Raw genomic sequence first — 15,078 nt, 5'->3', positions numbered from 1 at the left:
AAGTGTCTCTTGCCCTACAAGCTCTTTCATGACCCCAAGAGTACCACACTGACCCACAGTGGCCTGGACTGTAGAGTCACACTGTCACCCCTTCTTTGGTTTTAGAACACAGCACCTCAACACAGCTCCAAAGCCAGCACCTCATTCCCAATCCTGCCTGAAGGCATCTTGCCTCTTTCTCCTGGGAAGGAGAGGAGACATCTGCCTGGGCTGGGCTTCCAGGCTCCTTAAGCTACAGAAAATGGACCAAGAGAAAGAGCTCAACAATCTTGCTATGCTCAATATGCAACCCTTAAAATCTGTCGGCATCAAGGAAACTGATCCATAGAGTAATGCTGCATTGCCAGTTTCATTAAATGAGGAGGAAACTCTGAACATGCAGACACACACACACCCCAAATAAGGAAATAGACACCATCAATAAGCTTGCAGAAATTAAGAGCTTATTACTTTCCGCAAAGAACCAAAGGGACAACAATGGCACCTTCGGCAGATTCACATGTAGAGATCCAGTCCCTCCCACCAGAAAACATCTTATTGAAAAATGAACTACTCCTTACTAAGAAATGCCTTCCCTGTCAGCAAATTCACAGAGTCTGGAGACCTATATCTGGCAGGAGGGAAGGAAATAAAAGACCTCACCCCAAAATGGAAATAAGCTGCATTCAGCACTGTTCCCATTCAAGTTTTCAAGTCTTAAATCAGTGCGAAGCTTCCTTATTCCAAGTGAGGACATCAATCTGCCCAGCTCGGTATTACCAACACTGACTGGCAGTGATGGCTGTGCAGGGTTTCCAGCAGGGGATTTACTACCAGCCCTATCTGGAGATGCCAACTGGGGATCAAAACAACTGCTTGCAAATCAGACACTCCACCTACTGAACTACTTTTCTAAAATGCAGGGAAATGAACACCTGCCTGACTGCAGATGCCTCTCCTTTTACGGTCCCATGAAAATGAAAGTGGAGGAGGCTAAAGGGGGCTTTTACCTGCATAGCCGCCTGTGGACTTGATGTGCATCTGCCCGTACTGCTCCTCTGCCATGGTGTCATAGGCTTCATCATCGTCCTCATCTTCCTCGTTGTGGTAGGAGGTGGGACTGTCGGTGGTGGGGAGGCTGTTGGCCCCAGGGCTCGTCCGCTCCCCCTGGCAGTACTGAGCCAGCGGGATGCTGGGGAGGAGGGTGGCAAGGCTGGGCACCCCGTAGTAGGAGACGCGCGACAATTTCAGCGGGGCGCTGGCAGAGGCGCTGCCCCCGGCCACCTCCCGCAGGCTGCACTCCAAGGACCGCTTCGCAGGCTCCAATGTCTCATGCTTGACGCGGGTGAGCAGTGGAAGGGGCACGGAAGGCGACACAGCATAGGGCAGGGAGGGCGGCTGCAGGGGGTGGCAGGGGCTCTGGGGCCCCGAGCAGGGCTCCTCCGTCATGGCCGTCTGGGAGTCGCAGTGAGGGGAGCTCACTTTGAACATCAGGTCTGTCCCCTTCTCCACGATGTGCTGGATCTGGAGGAAGCCTGCTGTGTACATCACCACCAGCTGCTCGCTGGCAGCCATGGTCAGCTTGCCGGTGTAGCAGAAGGAGAGGATCTGCTGGAAGCAGGCGGGCGGCACGGAGCCCGGCAGCTCGAAGGCGCTCTTGCTGTTGCCACTGAAGAGGTCTCGGAAGTAGAGGCTGCTGGCTGCCAAGACAGCCCGGTGAGCCTTGAAGGCCTGGCCCTTGACCAGGATGGAGACATCGCAGTAGAGACCCAGGAGGCGCTGCTCATTCAGGGAGCCCAGGACGGTGCTCCCAAAGTTGGGGATTTCTATGTGCAGCATCTGCGACATGGCTCAGCGACTGCTTCACGCACTCAAGGCCAGGGCTTCTGAGAGAGGGCACATCTGTAGGCGGGGCAGGGGAGTGGGTGGGAGGAGAGGAAACAGGCACGTGAAAAAGAGAAAGGAAGAGAGAGGATATCTGGCAGAAACACAAGAATCAGGAAGTACCAGGGAGAGGGATTCTGCCAGTGTTTGGAAAATCCCCCTCCTGTGAAGAGCATTCCTAACAAGGGGAGGAAGAAACTCAATATAACAGAGTTCAAAAAAACTACACCCCACCCACAGAGCCCTCAGTGTACCACCAGTGCAACACATCCAGTCCAGGGCAAGAGAAACACAGGCAAAGATGGCTACCCATTCCAGCTGGGGTGGGGGTGGGCGTTGAGAACTGCCTCCATTGACTCCACCAACCTGAATGCAGGCTGCTGCTGCTGCAAGATTTTTCCCTTTTTCGGGGGTGGGGGTACACACGCCACAAAAGGTATGATCCCCCAAACAAGGTATTGGGATGGGATTTCCAAACCAGGCACTATCAGGGCAGGCAGCGCATGCTCCTGAAAAAGCTGACACAGCTGGAAACTTGGGAGAAAGGAGGGGGGAGAGAGAGATGGGTGGACGCTTCAGAAATGCAGCAACTTCTGCGCATAATTATTCCAAGTTTCCCTGCACATTGGAACTGCTGAGGAGCCAAGGAAGGGCCAGGCAACTGTCCGTCCCCCCACCATCATTCAAAGTGCTGGATGCAGGGAATGGAGAGGGGCTGGGGGCTGCCGTCTACTGCAGCAGCCCAGGATACGGACAGGCTCCCCAGTTCCTGAAACTCTTCTCAACTGTTGGACTCCCAAAGGCATTCCTCTATGGCACCCCCTTTCTAAATTTTGGGGGGAGGGGAGATGTTGACCTCCATGCAAAGGAGACACCTGCCTGGGCTCTCGCCTTTGCATCAAGAATGCAGCAAAGCCCATGGATCTATTTTAGGATCCTCCGGGAACCGTCATGTCATGGCAGTGATGCCTCCTCTTTCCCCCCACCCACATGCACCAAAACACAGGCAGCATGCGGAGAAACGCCAACAAATTCTCTTAAACCAGCAAAATCTATGCCTCTCTTTAGCTGGTTGAGGCCAGGGAGGGAGAAACTCCCCATTACTTCAATGGCGCCTCCCTTCATCTCCTTGGCACACAGGAACAATTAAGACCTCTCCCCCCCCCCACAAAAACACACACACAGTCCACCCCCTCCACACAGGAGGTCCCGATTCTGAGTTGCTTCAACAGCACCTAGTTGAACTAGACTCCAAAAGATCTCTCCTCCCTGCAAACTGACTGCTCCTAAAAAAGTGACCACACAATGGGTTGCTCTGTTCTCTCTCTCTCTCTCTCTCTCTCTCTCTCTCTCACACACACACACACACACACATACACACTACCTCCAACCACCCCTGCAAAGCTGCCAGCTAGGATAGCCCCATTCTGCAGCTGCATCACATTGCCCAAGCATTCAGCGCAGGGATGTGCCCCCCTCATGTGAACATACCTTAAGTGGTGTGAAATCCACAGCACCTGCTTCTGGAAGGGTCTCCTCAACCCCTCTCTTCAGCACCCAACTCTCCAGTGCAGCAGCAAAGGCTGCTTGGAAGGGGGGGCACAATGAGGAGGTGCCCCCTCCTGCCTCAGTCCTTCCCGCCTCAGCCCCTCCTGCCTGTCCTCCTTGCTTCTGCTGTGAGGAGTTTCAGCTTCAGACTAAGTCAAACCACCTCAGCAGGAGCAGCAGGAGCAGCGCAAAGCAGCATCTCAATGAACAGGGCCGGATATGCAGCTTAACATTCAGGCCATTCTCTGCAATGAATAGAGCCCTTTGACGAGAGACCTGAAGCAAAGGCCAGTTTCAAACTGAAGCTCGGAAGAAAAGGAGGGGAGAGAGAGAGAGAGAAAGAAAAAGGGAGGGGGGGGGGAGAAGGATCAGTGCCAGAGGAATGCTCAGGGTGTTGGTACAAGACAGACTTTTGATGAGTCACTGCAATGCAAACAAAGATGGCAGAAATACTGTATGGGGCGCTGATGAAATGCTTAGTGGTGCCACAGCAACTGAGACAGGGCTCAGGATTTATGGCACAGTTTTGCATATGAATTAAGCTGCAAACCGCCTCCTCTCCCATCCAGCACATCCAGAGTGTCAAAGCATTTAAAGTATTCCAAACAGTCTGCAGAGCTGGCGCAGCGGAGGCTCTCCATTAACTCCTCAGGGTGAGAAGGAACAAAGGACAGGAGGAACCAGGGCAAAGGCAAAATACCCCCCACGCACCTTTTACTATCCCCTCCTTCTGCCTGATAAGGTCAATGGCCAGGGTGTCACAAAAGGAGGGGGGGTGTACGCACACATGGGGGGGGGGTGTACATACACACACCCTTCACAAAACAGGCCTGCCCTGGAGCCTGCCTCAAAACCCTGAGCCTGACCCAGGGGCAATACCAGTGCTGGAGCTGGCTCTGAGCCCACCTTGCAGCATGGTCCCCACCCCATGCCCCTGTGTCATTTTCACTATGTGCTCTGGAATCTGCTTGCAATCCCCCAGCAACTGCTGGAGGAAGCCTGGTCTATTACCACTGGAATCTCCTTGGGACAGAGACCTGTTTTCCTTCTACAGTGCAAGTTATTAAGACTAAGTGTTTCAGGTCACAGAGCCAGTTGCCTTCCACTTTCTACCCCCACTCCACACACCACACTCCTCCCTTTGCACCATTACTCAGACCTGAGCCCCTTCTTACAAGACACTCCCAACCAGAAAGACACATTCTCTCAAAGACTGCAAGTCCTCTGCTGGAGGACTGGAAGGTTTAGGTAGAAAAGAAACTCCAGGGAGGGGAGAGGGAAGCATCCTATCATATCCCCCCCTCAAAGCCTCTCACAACACTTTTATTTTCCAGTGAAACAATTGGAAATTGGGGAGGGGGCCCTCTGGGAGTGTGCATTAAGGTTTCTCTTGGCCTCACTAGTCCAGCTGCCACTGATGTTCTCTCCCTCCCCCCCCCCCATTTGCGGCAACCTGACCTGACCCTAGAGATCACTTTGGCTAGCAAGGGGCTAAAAGGGAACCTCCTGGGCTGGCTGGCTGCAATGATGCATAACCTCCCAAATACACACACAGCTTCTAATTCCCACAATATAATCTAAATCCGCTGTTTGTTGAAGCTTTTGGGGAAGGGCTGCTTAAAAATTGGTGGGAAGTATTAGCAAACCCCATTTTTTATTTACTAACACATATAAAAGGATTTATATACTGCCCACTCAGAAATTATAAGGATCATCTTGAGAGCCTCTAGATCAGTGGTTCCCAATTATGTAGCTAAGAACTGAGGACCCTGCTTTTCAAAAGCCAAGTTATGGACCCCCTACTTTTGAAAATGTTGTTATCTGTGGTAGTTTTTGTTACATGAATGGTGCTGTCATACCCTCCAACATGTCCCAGCGCAAAACAAGACACGTGTCTTCCAGGCCGCACTCCTGCATAAGTCACATGACCCATGCAAGAACATGGCACCTAAAAAACACATATTTTGGGGCACCGCAATCTCGCACGCTTTTGGACACCATGCTCTCATGCAAGCACGGGCCCCCAAAATGACACACACTCTTAAGGTGAGCCTCCCCACATAAATACCACTTTTTAAAAATGTAACCCACCTTGCCACAAAGGGTAAGTAACTAATAAAAGAAAAATCAATCAATCATGAATTTGGGACTTGCTTTTTTCAAAGGTCCGTGTTTGCTTATATTACTCAGCAACCACAGAAGCAGGAAATTACTCCTTTTTCCTTTCCTTGAAAGAGAGGGATGCTAGAGTTTCAAAAATGTCCACAAAAAAGGGCCATTTCTCTCTCCAGTTAATTCATCAACTGTTAATTCAGATTTTAGCCTTGTTGCATTAAAGCTGTCTGAATTCTAGTTATCCCTTAAAAAGAGACTTAAAGGCCTCAGAAGGGGAGAGACCTGGAGCCTGATCTGTCTCCTTATCACAAGTGGAGCAATAGGCACCAGACAGATCCAGCCTCAGTGGTCGTAGACTTGGGAATTTCAGACCTAGAACTTAATGGCCTTGAGATGGGTGGCTCTTGAGATGGCTGCAGTTGAGAATCTCCCAGTTCATGTTGCCTTCTCCCCCAGTTGCCACCCCAAACTTCAGGATGGCTTCTGCACAAAATATAGAGTTGCATCCAACATTAGACAGGCTCAGGGCACACCAAGCAAAATCAATTTCCATTAATTTCTGAGTAAAAACTTGGTTAGATACAACACAGAGGTTTACCAACCCTAATAAAAAAACCCCAAAACACTCTTTGTGTATTGCAGTTTCACATTTTAAACTCACTTAAATTATAGCACTAACATTATAGGAATGTGGGGTTTGCTTCAGCTGCCCCGATGCTAAAACACATTTATCATTTTGCTGGAGAGAAGGGTAAAGTATTTTTAAACTAAAAAACAATCGCAAGTAAAAAAGCAGTTCTGTAGCCATGTACATGTCTGGCCAGTTGGCTTCTAACTATATACCTCTATCAGGCAACTCCTGCAGCCAAGCTGGTGCCAAACATATTTCTCTGCTTTCCTTTGCACCACACCAGCATGGCCAGTAAGAGTCTTGTCTTCTGAGCAGCCCAGAACCTCCATACATACTGCCCAGGACTATGCCCTGATCACTTCAATGCTGCAAAACGCAGCAAAAACGCAGGAAGCAGAAGTTATGAGTTATAAGCTCAGTCTGATTGACGTAAGGTACGAGCACAATGGGTAGCTTTCGTCAGTGGGAAAGATCATCATGTCTCACTTGTCAGCTACTGCCCACCTAAAGCCAGGCAGTCCTCGGTCAATAAAGTGATGGCCTGCCACTGTCCACCTGCTTCAATGGGTGCTTGAAACTCAGAGTATCAATCAAGAAACAGACCAAACTACTATACCAGGTAAAAAATAAAAGAAACAAATCCTCTTGCACCTAGCAAGCTGGTATGTCAAGACCATGTGTTCTCGCTCGTCCACTGAACTGCTGCAAGTTAATGACTCATGGAAGACTGTGATCTGAAAAAATTCAAACACTGACATGCCATTCTACAGGAAACCAGATTTGCTTCGAATGGCAGACTCTGAGAGAAGAACTACACCATTTTCTGGCAAGGAGGTCATCCGGAAGACCCATGTGTTCATGGCGTAGGATTCACAGTGGGGAACTCTCTTCTCTCTGCGACAGAACCAGCTGAGGGCTCAGAACACTTGCTTTCCCTCCACCTCTCAACCACCTTCGGTCCAGTTAACAAATTGAGTGTCTATGTTCCCACTATGTTCCCTTACATACAAACCAAGGACTAGTTCTACAAGCAACTAGACCAGGCTGTCAGGAGGGTCCCAGACTGTGAACACCTATTTCTGCTGGGAGGTTTCAATGCAAGAATAGGGGGTGATCATCACACATGGGACAACTGCATAGGCCTCTTTCAGGGGTCAGCAAATCTTTTCAGCAGGGGGCCAGTCCACTGTCCCTCAGGACTTGTGGGGGGCCGGACTATATTTTTTTGGGAGGGAGGGATGAACAAATTCCTATGCCCCACAAATAACCCAGAGATGCATTTTAAATAAAAGAACACATTCTACTCATGTAAAAACACACTGATTCCCGGACCGCCCGCAGGCCAGATGTAGAAGATGATTGGACCAGATCCGGCCTCTGGGCTTTAGTTTGCCTACCCATCGCCTCTTTGGTACTGGCAGCATTAATGAGAGCAGACAAAGGCTGCTTGAGCTGTGCTTGTATCAAAGCCTCTGCATCACAAACTTATTCTTCTCTACCAAGGTAAAACAGCAAATTTCCTAGAAGGATCCAAGGTCAGGCCACTAGCACCAGATGGACTTGATTATCACCAGGTGAACGGCACTGAACTGTGTTTGCGTCACAGAAAGTTACCACAGTGCTGACTGTGACACTGATCACTCCCTGGTGGCAAGCAAGATCCATCTGCAGCCAAAGAGGACCCATAGCACAAAGTGTGGTTTCGAATCAACAGTGGCAGAAAAATCATACTTGAACTTTGTGAATGCTTCTGTGATTCTGCCGAACAAGTGTTGAAGTAAGGTGGAAACACATCAAAGAGGCAACCTACAACACAGCTACCATATGTCCTGCGGAGGCTTCTGGGACAGCCTGCGAATCCTCCGGAGGGCAGCGGGATGAAGGCACCCCGCTGCCCTGCAGAGGCTTTGCGCAGCTAAGCCCGAAGCTAGAACAGTGAGACGGAGTGCTGCACAGCACTCTGTCTCGCTGTTCTGGCTTCTGGGACAGCCCATGAAGCCTCTGCAGGGCAGTGGGGTGCCTTCATCCCGCTGCCCTGCGAAGGCTTTGCACAGCTAAACCAGAAGCTAGAACAGCGAGAGGGAGCACTGCACAACGCTCCCTCTCCCTGTTCTGGCTTCTGGCTTAGCCGTGCAGCCTGCATTCGCTCCGTAAGACGCACACACATTTTCCCTTACTTTTTAGGAGCGAAAAAGTGTGTCTTATAGAGCGAAAAATACGGTATATCCTCCTTTGGCAAAAGAGACCAACAGTTCCCAGACTGGTTTGAGGTTGGCATGAAGGCCATGGAGCCTGTTATCACTGTAAAGCGCAAGGCTCTTCTGAACTACAAGCGCTGCAAAAAGACACCTGTTACACTGAGAAAGGCAAGGAGTGATGCCCAGCACACTGCCAGATAATGTGCCAATAACTACTGGCTAAAGCTGTGTCACAGCATTCAATTCATTGCTGACACTGGCAACACTCGCAAAATGTATAATGGCATGAAGAAAGCTTTTGGACCAACAGTCATGAAAACTGCACCACTAAAATCTTTTGCCAGGAGAGATCATCAGAGACTGCAGCAACCAGACAAAGTGATGGACAGAGCACTACCAAGAACTGTACTCATGGGAAAACATGGTCTCTGACACAGCAGTCAACAGTGTCCTGCCTGCCTGCCTTGGAAGAGTGGGATGTCGCTCCCTTCCTTGACAAGCTGAAGAATACCACCAACTCTCAAGCATGTGGTAAAGCCCCAAGACAGGATGGAATCCTAACAGAAGTGCTGAAAGCTGGCTTCAATTCCTCCCTCATGATGCACCTCCATGGCTTTATCTTGTAGTGTTAGAAACAAGGATCAATGCCACAAGACACGCATGACTCCAGCATTGTGACCCTCTACAAAAACAAAGGTGACCACCATGGCTGTAACAACTAACATGGAATCTCCCCACTGAGTACTGTGGGGAAAGCCTTCACCTGTGTAGTTCTCAACAGATTACAGTCACTCGCCAACATGGTTTATCTCAAGCCACAACATGGCTTTAGAGCCCAGAAGTCAACAGTCAACATGATTTTCTCAATGCATCAGCTGCAGGAGAAATGCCAGGAGCAGAGATGCCTCTTGTACATCAACTTCATAGACCTGACAAAGGCCTTTGATCTCATCAGCCAAAACAGGCTCTTCACACTGCTCAACAAGATGTGGTGCCCACCAAAGCTTCATAAAATGATCATGTCTCCGCACCAAGACAAAAGTGCAGCGGGTGCTTATCAGAGAGATGTTTGCAGATGAAGCAGCCTTTACAGTACACTCCAAGGAAGCTCTACAGAGGCTATCAACCATCTTGCCCAAGCCTGCAGGGAGGTTAGCCTTACCATCATCCTGACAAAGACCAACATCCTGGGGCAGGACATTGCCAGCACTCCATGCATCAGCATTGGTGACCAAACGCTTAAGGTTATAGACAATTTTGTGCTTCTGGGCTCCACCATAACCAGCAACCTCTCCACTGATGCTCAGCTGGACAAGTGTATTGGCAAGGCAGCTCTGGCAATGGCTCACCTCTCCAAAAGGGTATCGGAGAATGTGATGCTAATGACCAATACCTAGATGAAAGTCTACCAGGCTTGCATCTAGAGCATGCTGCTTTATGGAAGTGAGTGGAGGGTAACTAACAGCTGTCAGGAGTGATGCTTCAAAGCCTTCCACATGTACTGCGTCAGGAAGATTTTGGGCATCACATGGCAGGACAGAGTCTCAAACAAAGATATGCTCTTCCAAATCCAAATTCCCAGCATGTTCACACTCCTGTCTCAGTGATGCCAACACTGGCTTGGCCATGTCCACAGAATGGAAGATGGAAGGATCCCCAAGGACATACATGGAGCTGGCCACAGGGACCAGGCCTGTTAGCAGACCAACCATGTGTTACATAGATGTCTGCAAACAAGACATGATGGCTGGTGACATCAACCCTGCTGTGTGATAATCTCTTGCAAATGACCACAGTGCCTGTAGACAGGTCGTGTATCCATAGCAGTGACCAGAAGAGGAATGATTGCTGGGAGGAGGGCAAAGAGAAGAAATGCCATGATACATCTCTAACAGTGATCACTAAAACCTTCATCTGCCCTAGCTACAATAACACATGTCTCTCCTGCATCAATATCTACAGCCACAGCAGACACTGTAACTCTCCAATGGTTTGACTTTACCCCAAAGGCGCATTCCTCCATTGTCTCCTGAGACAGAGAGATTTTAACAAAGATAGACAGACAGATGTACAGTGGAACCTCTACTCACGTACGGAATCCATTCAAGAGGTCCGTTCGTGAGTTGATCCGGGTCACTGGTAGAAGCGCCATTCTGTGTGTGTGCGTGAATCGTGGCAAACCCGGTATTTACTTCCGGGTTTGCTATGGTCGCGAGTCGAACTGTTCACGAGTAGGGGCGGTGGTAAGTCGAGGTTCTACTGTAGTATGAACTGAAGGATGCTGTGGTGATTGCAGCTCAGGGACTTTTAAACTTCAAGGATCAGCAGGAGCAGCCTACCGCATTGCGTGTTTTCAGGTATGAGGGGAAATCCACAGAGCCCCCCAGGTACCACCTGTGTGCAAAAAAACATTTTTCCCCCAGACTATCTTTCAGCACTTTTGAGCTGAAAGGGGGAAAGCTGCCCAAACCCTTCAAAATCCCCACACTGCTGGCTGTGAAGATGCACCACTTAGCACAATGCAAGATCCAGACCTGTGAGTCTGGCTTCCAACCACCTCCTGGGGAAACTATTGTGGCTGCATCTTAAAGATACATAATACTCTCTGGATTGGGTCCTATGCACTGCAATCCTGCACTCTGTTAAGAATCTCTAGTTCTATTGAAATCAATGAGGTTTGCAGGCACTGAAGGACTGCTCTCCAAAAAGCTGACAAGTGGCCACTTTTCATCCACGGCAAGGAGCCACAGTTGAGTGGCATAGCAGCAGCTCTGGAGGCAGAAGACCTCGGGTTCAATCCCCCAAGGCAGAAACCTCCAGTTAAAAGGAATAGAGGGAGGAGTTGCTGGGTGAGACCTTGAACAGTTACTGACAGCCAGAGTAGACAACACTGGCTCCAACAGAGGACAAGGCTATCAAAGGCTATTGTGCAAAGCGTCAAATGGACAATTTTATTGTTATTTATTGATTAAATTTGTATACAGTGGTATCTCGGGTTAAGAACTTAATTCGTTCTGGAGGTCCACTCTTAACCTGAAACTGTTCTTAACCTGAGGTACCACTTTAGCTAATGGAGCCTCCTGCTGCACAATTTCTGTTCTCATCCTGAAGCAAAGTTCTTAACCTGAGGTACTATTTCTGGGTTAGCGGAGTCTGTAACCTGAAGCGTGGGATGCGGGTGGCGCTGTGGGTAAAAGCCTCAGCGCCTAGGGCTTGCCGATCGAAAGGTCGGCGGTTCGAATCCCCGCAGCGGGGTGCGCTCCCGTTGCTCGGTCCCAGCGCCTGCCAACCTAGCAGTTCGAAAGCACCCCCGGGTGCAAGTAGATAAATAGGGACCGCTTACAGGCGGGAAGGTAAACGGCGTTTCCGTGTGCTGCGCTGGCTCGCCAGATGCAGCTTTGTCACGCTGGCCACGTGACCCGGAAGTGTCTCCGGACAGCGCTGGCCCTCGGCCTCTTGAGTGAGATGGGCGCACAACCCTAGAGTCTGTCAAGACTGGCCCGTACGGGCAGGGGTACCTTTACCTTTAACCTGAAGCGTATGTAACCTGAAGTGTATGTAACCCGAGGTACCACTGTACTGCCCTTCATCTGAAGATCACAGGGTGGTTCAGCTAGGGTGCTGTTGCACACAGGTCCTGCTTATGGGCTTCCCACTAGTCATCTGGCTTCCCTCTGTGAGAACAGAATGCCTCTAGGCAGGTCCAGCTGCAGGGCTCTTATGACTCTATAGAGCACTCTATAGTCTCTCCCCCCCCCCCCATCAGCCCAGAAAGGCTGGGGAAAGATGTTATCAAGGCAAAACATTAGAGGAAGAAGCCAGTTAGCTCAGTGACAGAGCACCTGCTTTGTATGCAGAAGGTCCCAGGTAGAAGCCCTACTGGCAGCATCTCCAGGTAAGGGCTGAGACTGCCTTCTGCCTGAAACCCTGGAGAGCCACTGGTTCCTGTCAGTGAAACGACACTGTGCTACAGGGACTAACATTCCAATCTGATATAAGGTGGCTTCCTAAGTAACCTGCTACCAACAGAGCAAGTTGCCCAAACATACAACAGCTCCTTCTCAAAGAGCAGCACACTGATTACAGCTTCCACAAGGAGGAAAGCAACCAAAGACAGTGTTGCCTTCTAACCACCTTTCCAAACTAATATGCCTCCCAAACCACAGCCATTTTCTGGAGGGTGTCAAAAACAACCCCAAAGCAATGTTACCTTTACAGAGAATGCTGACCAAGATACTGAGGCCAAGGAGGGGAGCTGTAGTTGGGGTGGGGTGGGGTTCCCCCCACCTTCATAGTACAGAAGCATTCAGAAGAAGGGATGGGGGTGGTTCACAGTGCTGATAGTGCCTGGGGAAGCCTTGGCATTTCAAGATTTCAGGTGAAGATGAAAAGAATGGGAAGAGGCATGCCGTACCGAAGGGTCCCAATTCAAAAAGAGGAACCCCGAAGAAGGAAGAGGAGGCTGGATGCCCAAAGTCTACAGGCAACCACCACAAGGACAAGAGCAGCAGATGTGGAGCAGAACCACCGAGGCAGCATTTGCTGAGAAGCCCCTAGGCTAGCCGGCTGGCCTCAAACCTCCTCCCCAATGCACCAGGACAGCAAAGCAGAAGAGGAATATACCTCTTTGCATTCACACCCTCTCTCTCCTCTAGCAGGCGGTTTCTTGCTTCAGCTCATTGCCTAGTATGGTGGGATGGGATGGCCAGCCCTGAACTTTGCGTGGTTGCTTTTTTCTCTCCCTTCAGCAAGTTACTCTGTGAGTCAGCAGAAACAGACATGAGAGCACCAGGAATGCTGCCTAGTTCTGATGCAATGGGGACGGGTGGGTCCCCCCCTTTTTTTAAGGCAGGGGAAAGGGAAAAGGAAGAAGGCAGCTCACTCCTCCATCTGGCTGGCTGGCTGGCAGGCAGGCAAGTAGCTGGGGGACTCACTTTTGCAGGGTCTGCAGAGGCGCTTCTCTCTCCTTCCCTCCCATGACACTGGACAGGAACCTGAGCATAGTGTCCCCCATCTAGATATCAGCCAAAGGCTACAAGGCAGCCTTAGGCCAGATTCAGGTAGGATTCCCCCCAGTCTCCCCCTCCTGACCTTCGCAGCACCACCCCCTTCAAAATTCAGGGAGGGGGGATAACTGGATGCCCTCCCCCAGCCTCTGGACTCCCTCAGCAACTGCTGGGCCTGAATGCAGCTGCCCCAAGCAGTAAGCCACAGAACTGCAACAAGTCACACACTCTGCCCCCCACCCAATCTGGCCACTGGACCTTCATGGGCAGGAAGGGGTTGAAAAGGCTGCTGTTTCAGCTGGACCTTGCTTGAGCCACAAGGTCTTCCTCAGCCCACCCTGGTGTGTTCCTGTATCCTTGGTTGCTCTTTGGTCCTACTGCAGCTGCTGCTCTCAGTTTGCTGCCCATGACCTCAACCTTGAAACTCTTTTCCTAGGCTGGGTTTCTGTGAGTCTAGGTTTTTGCAACAAGACATTGCTAGTCCCTATTGAAATATGCAAAAAGATGAATGACTGTGGGCTTCTCATTACCCAGAGTGTATGGGGTGTTAGGGGAGGAGTAATACCTCTGGTTGGGGACACATCATGCTCCTTTTGGGGTAGTCTGTCCACCTTAGGGTCCCCACCCTGCATTCAGCTCTCACCTGTGGCTCCTAGAAGCTGTCAACATGCAACAGCAGCCACACCCCAGGAAACAGCTTCAACTGGCTAGCTAAACCAGGTGAGAGTAGCCGATGGTTCTTAAAACCTAAGTGAGTTAAGGACGTCACCTGCATATGAAGACAGGCTCCAGCAGACTGAGAAGAGAGTCTAATAGTGGGTCCAATGGTCAAGAAGGCGATTTCTGCATATGCTGTAGAGGGAAGTGAGGGGCAGATGGAGCTCATCAACCTGTGAAGGAAGCTCAACTAGGAGATGGAAAACTCACATCCTAAACCTCTGCTGCCTTCTTTGGGAGAAGAAAAGGCTAAGGAGTAAACCCTACACAAATCTAGAGTGGAGTCCCTAAGATGCTTGGAAGATGCCTTGAGTGTCTTCTGACAACTCCTGCAGCCAAGCTGATGCCAAACATATTGTTCTGCTTTTCTTTGAACCACATTAGCAAGGATGAGAGGGGGGTCTTGCCATATGGACAGCCTGGACCTCCATATACACTGGTTACTCCCCAGAGAAATCACTTCGGTGCTGCTAATGCAATGGTTTAACTTCACCCCTGAAGGAGCACTCTACTGTCTCTGGAGACAGATGGATGCCAACAATAAGCTCACACACACCCCGCCAAAAATAAATAAATCAGTGGTCCTTCAGGTGCTTGGAGGTGGAGGCAGCCTGATGACTCCCTTCTTTGTTTGGTTCTGAAACTTCACATCAGCATGAAAAAAGACTCGGGCCTGTATGTTGCTGTAAGAGCTGAAACACATTCCCCATTCATACCTTCCCAATCTGCTAGCTATGAAGCTGAAGAATAAGCGAAACTGTATTCAGATGCTCATCAAAGTCAGGAAAATGATATGCAAATAGTATTTATCACATGCAACTACGATGCTGAGATTGGCATATTTTCCATTTGCATTCATGAGCCATGTCTGTTCTTCACGGAGACTGTGACACTGACACACACACACACACACATCACGCCCGCAGCCATCGAAGTACTCTGCCTGCTTCTGTGACCAGCAAGGCCAGACTCTACCCAGGAACAAGCCCTGCCTTCTGGG

At 50.1% G+C, this 15,078-nt stretch overlaps 1 protein-coding gene across 8 annotated transcripts in view; it reads right to left on the bottom strand.

Moving 5' to 3' along the window:
• NACC2 (NACC family member 2) overlaps positions 1 to 15,078 on the bottom strand; it is a 61,341-nt gene that overhangs the window by 11,900 nt on the left and 34,363 nt on the right. For 6 of the 8 annotated variants that reach the window (XR_014507222.1, XR_014507223.1, XR_014507224.1 and 3 more), the window contains exon 2: positions 990 to 1,881. Coding sequence is in view for 3 of the 8 variants with exons in the window: in XM_083423770.1 (XP_083279896.1) it covers positions 990 to 1,827 (838 nt within the window). In the remaining 5 variants the exon portion in view is untranslated. Of the gene's footprint in view, positions 1 to 989; positions 1,882 to 3,354; positions 4,053 to 15,078 lie in introns of those variants that run through there. The other 2 variants (XR_014507226.1, XM_083423771.1) reach the window with 1 other exon arrangement.

The sequence above is a fragment of the Podarcis tiliguerta genome (genome assembly GCF_965153285.1).
Source record: "Podarcis tiliguerta genome assembly, chromosome: Z".
Lineage (NCBI taxonomy): Eukaryota > Metazoa > Chordata > Lepidosauria > Squamata > Lacertidae > Podarcis > Podarcis tiliguerta.
The sequence above is the reverse complement of the archived record's forward strand: the minus strand, read 5'-3'. Positions and strand labels throughout refer to the sequence as shown.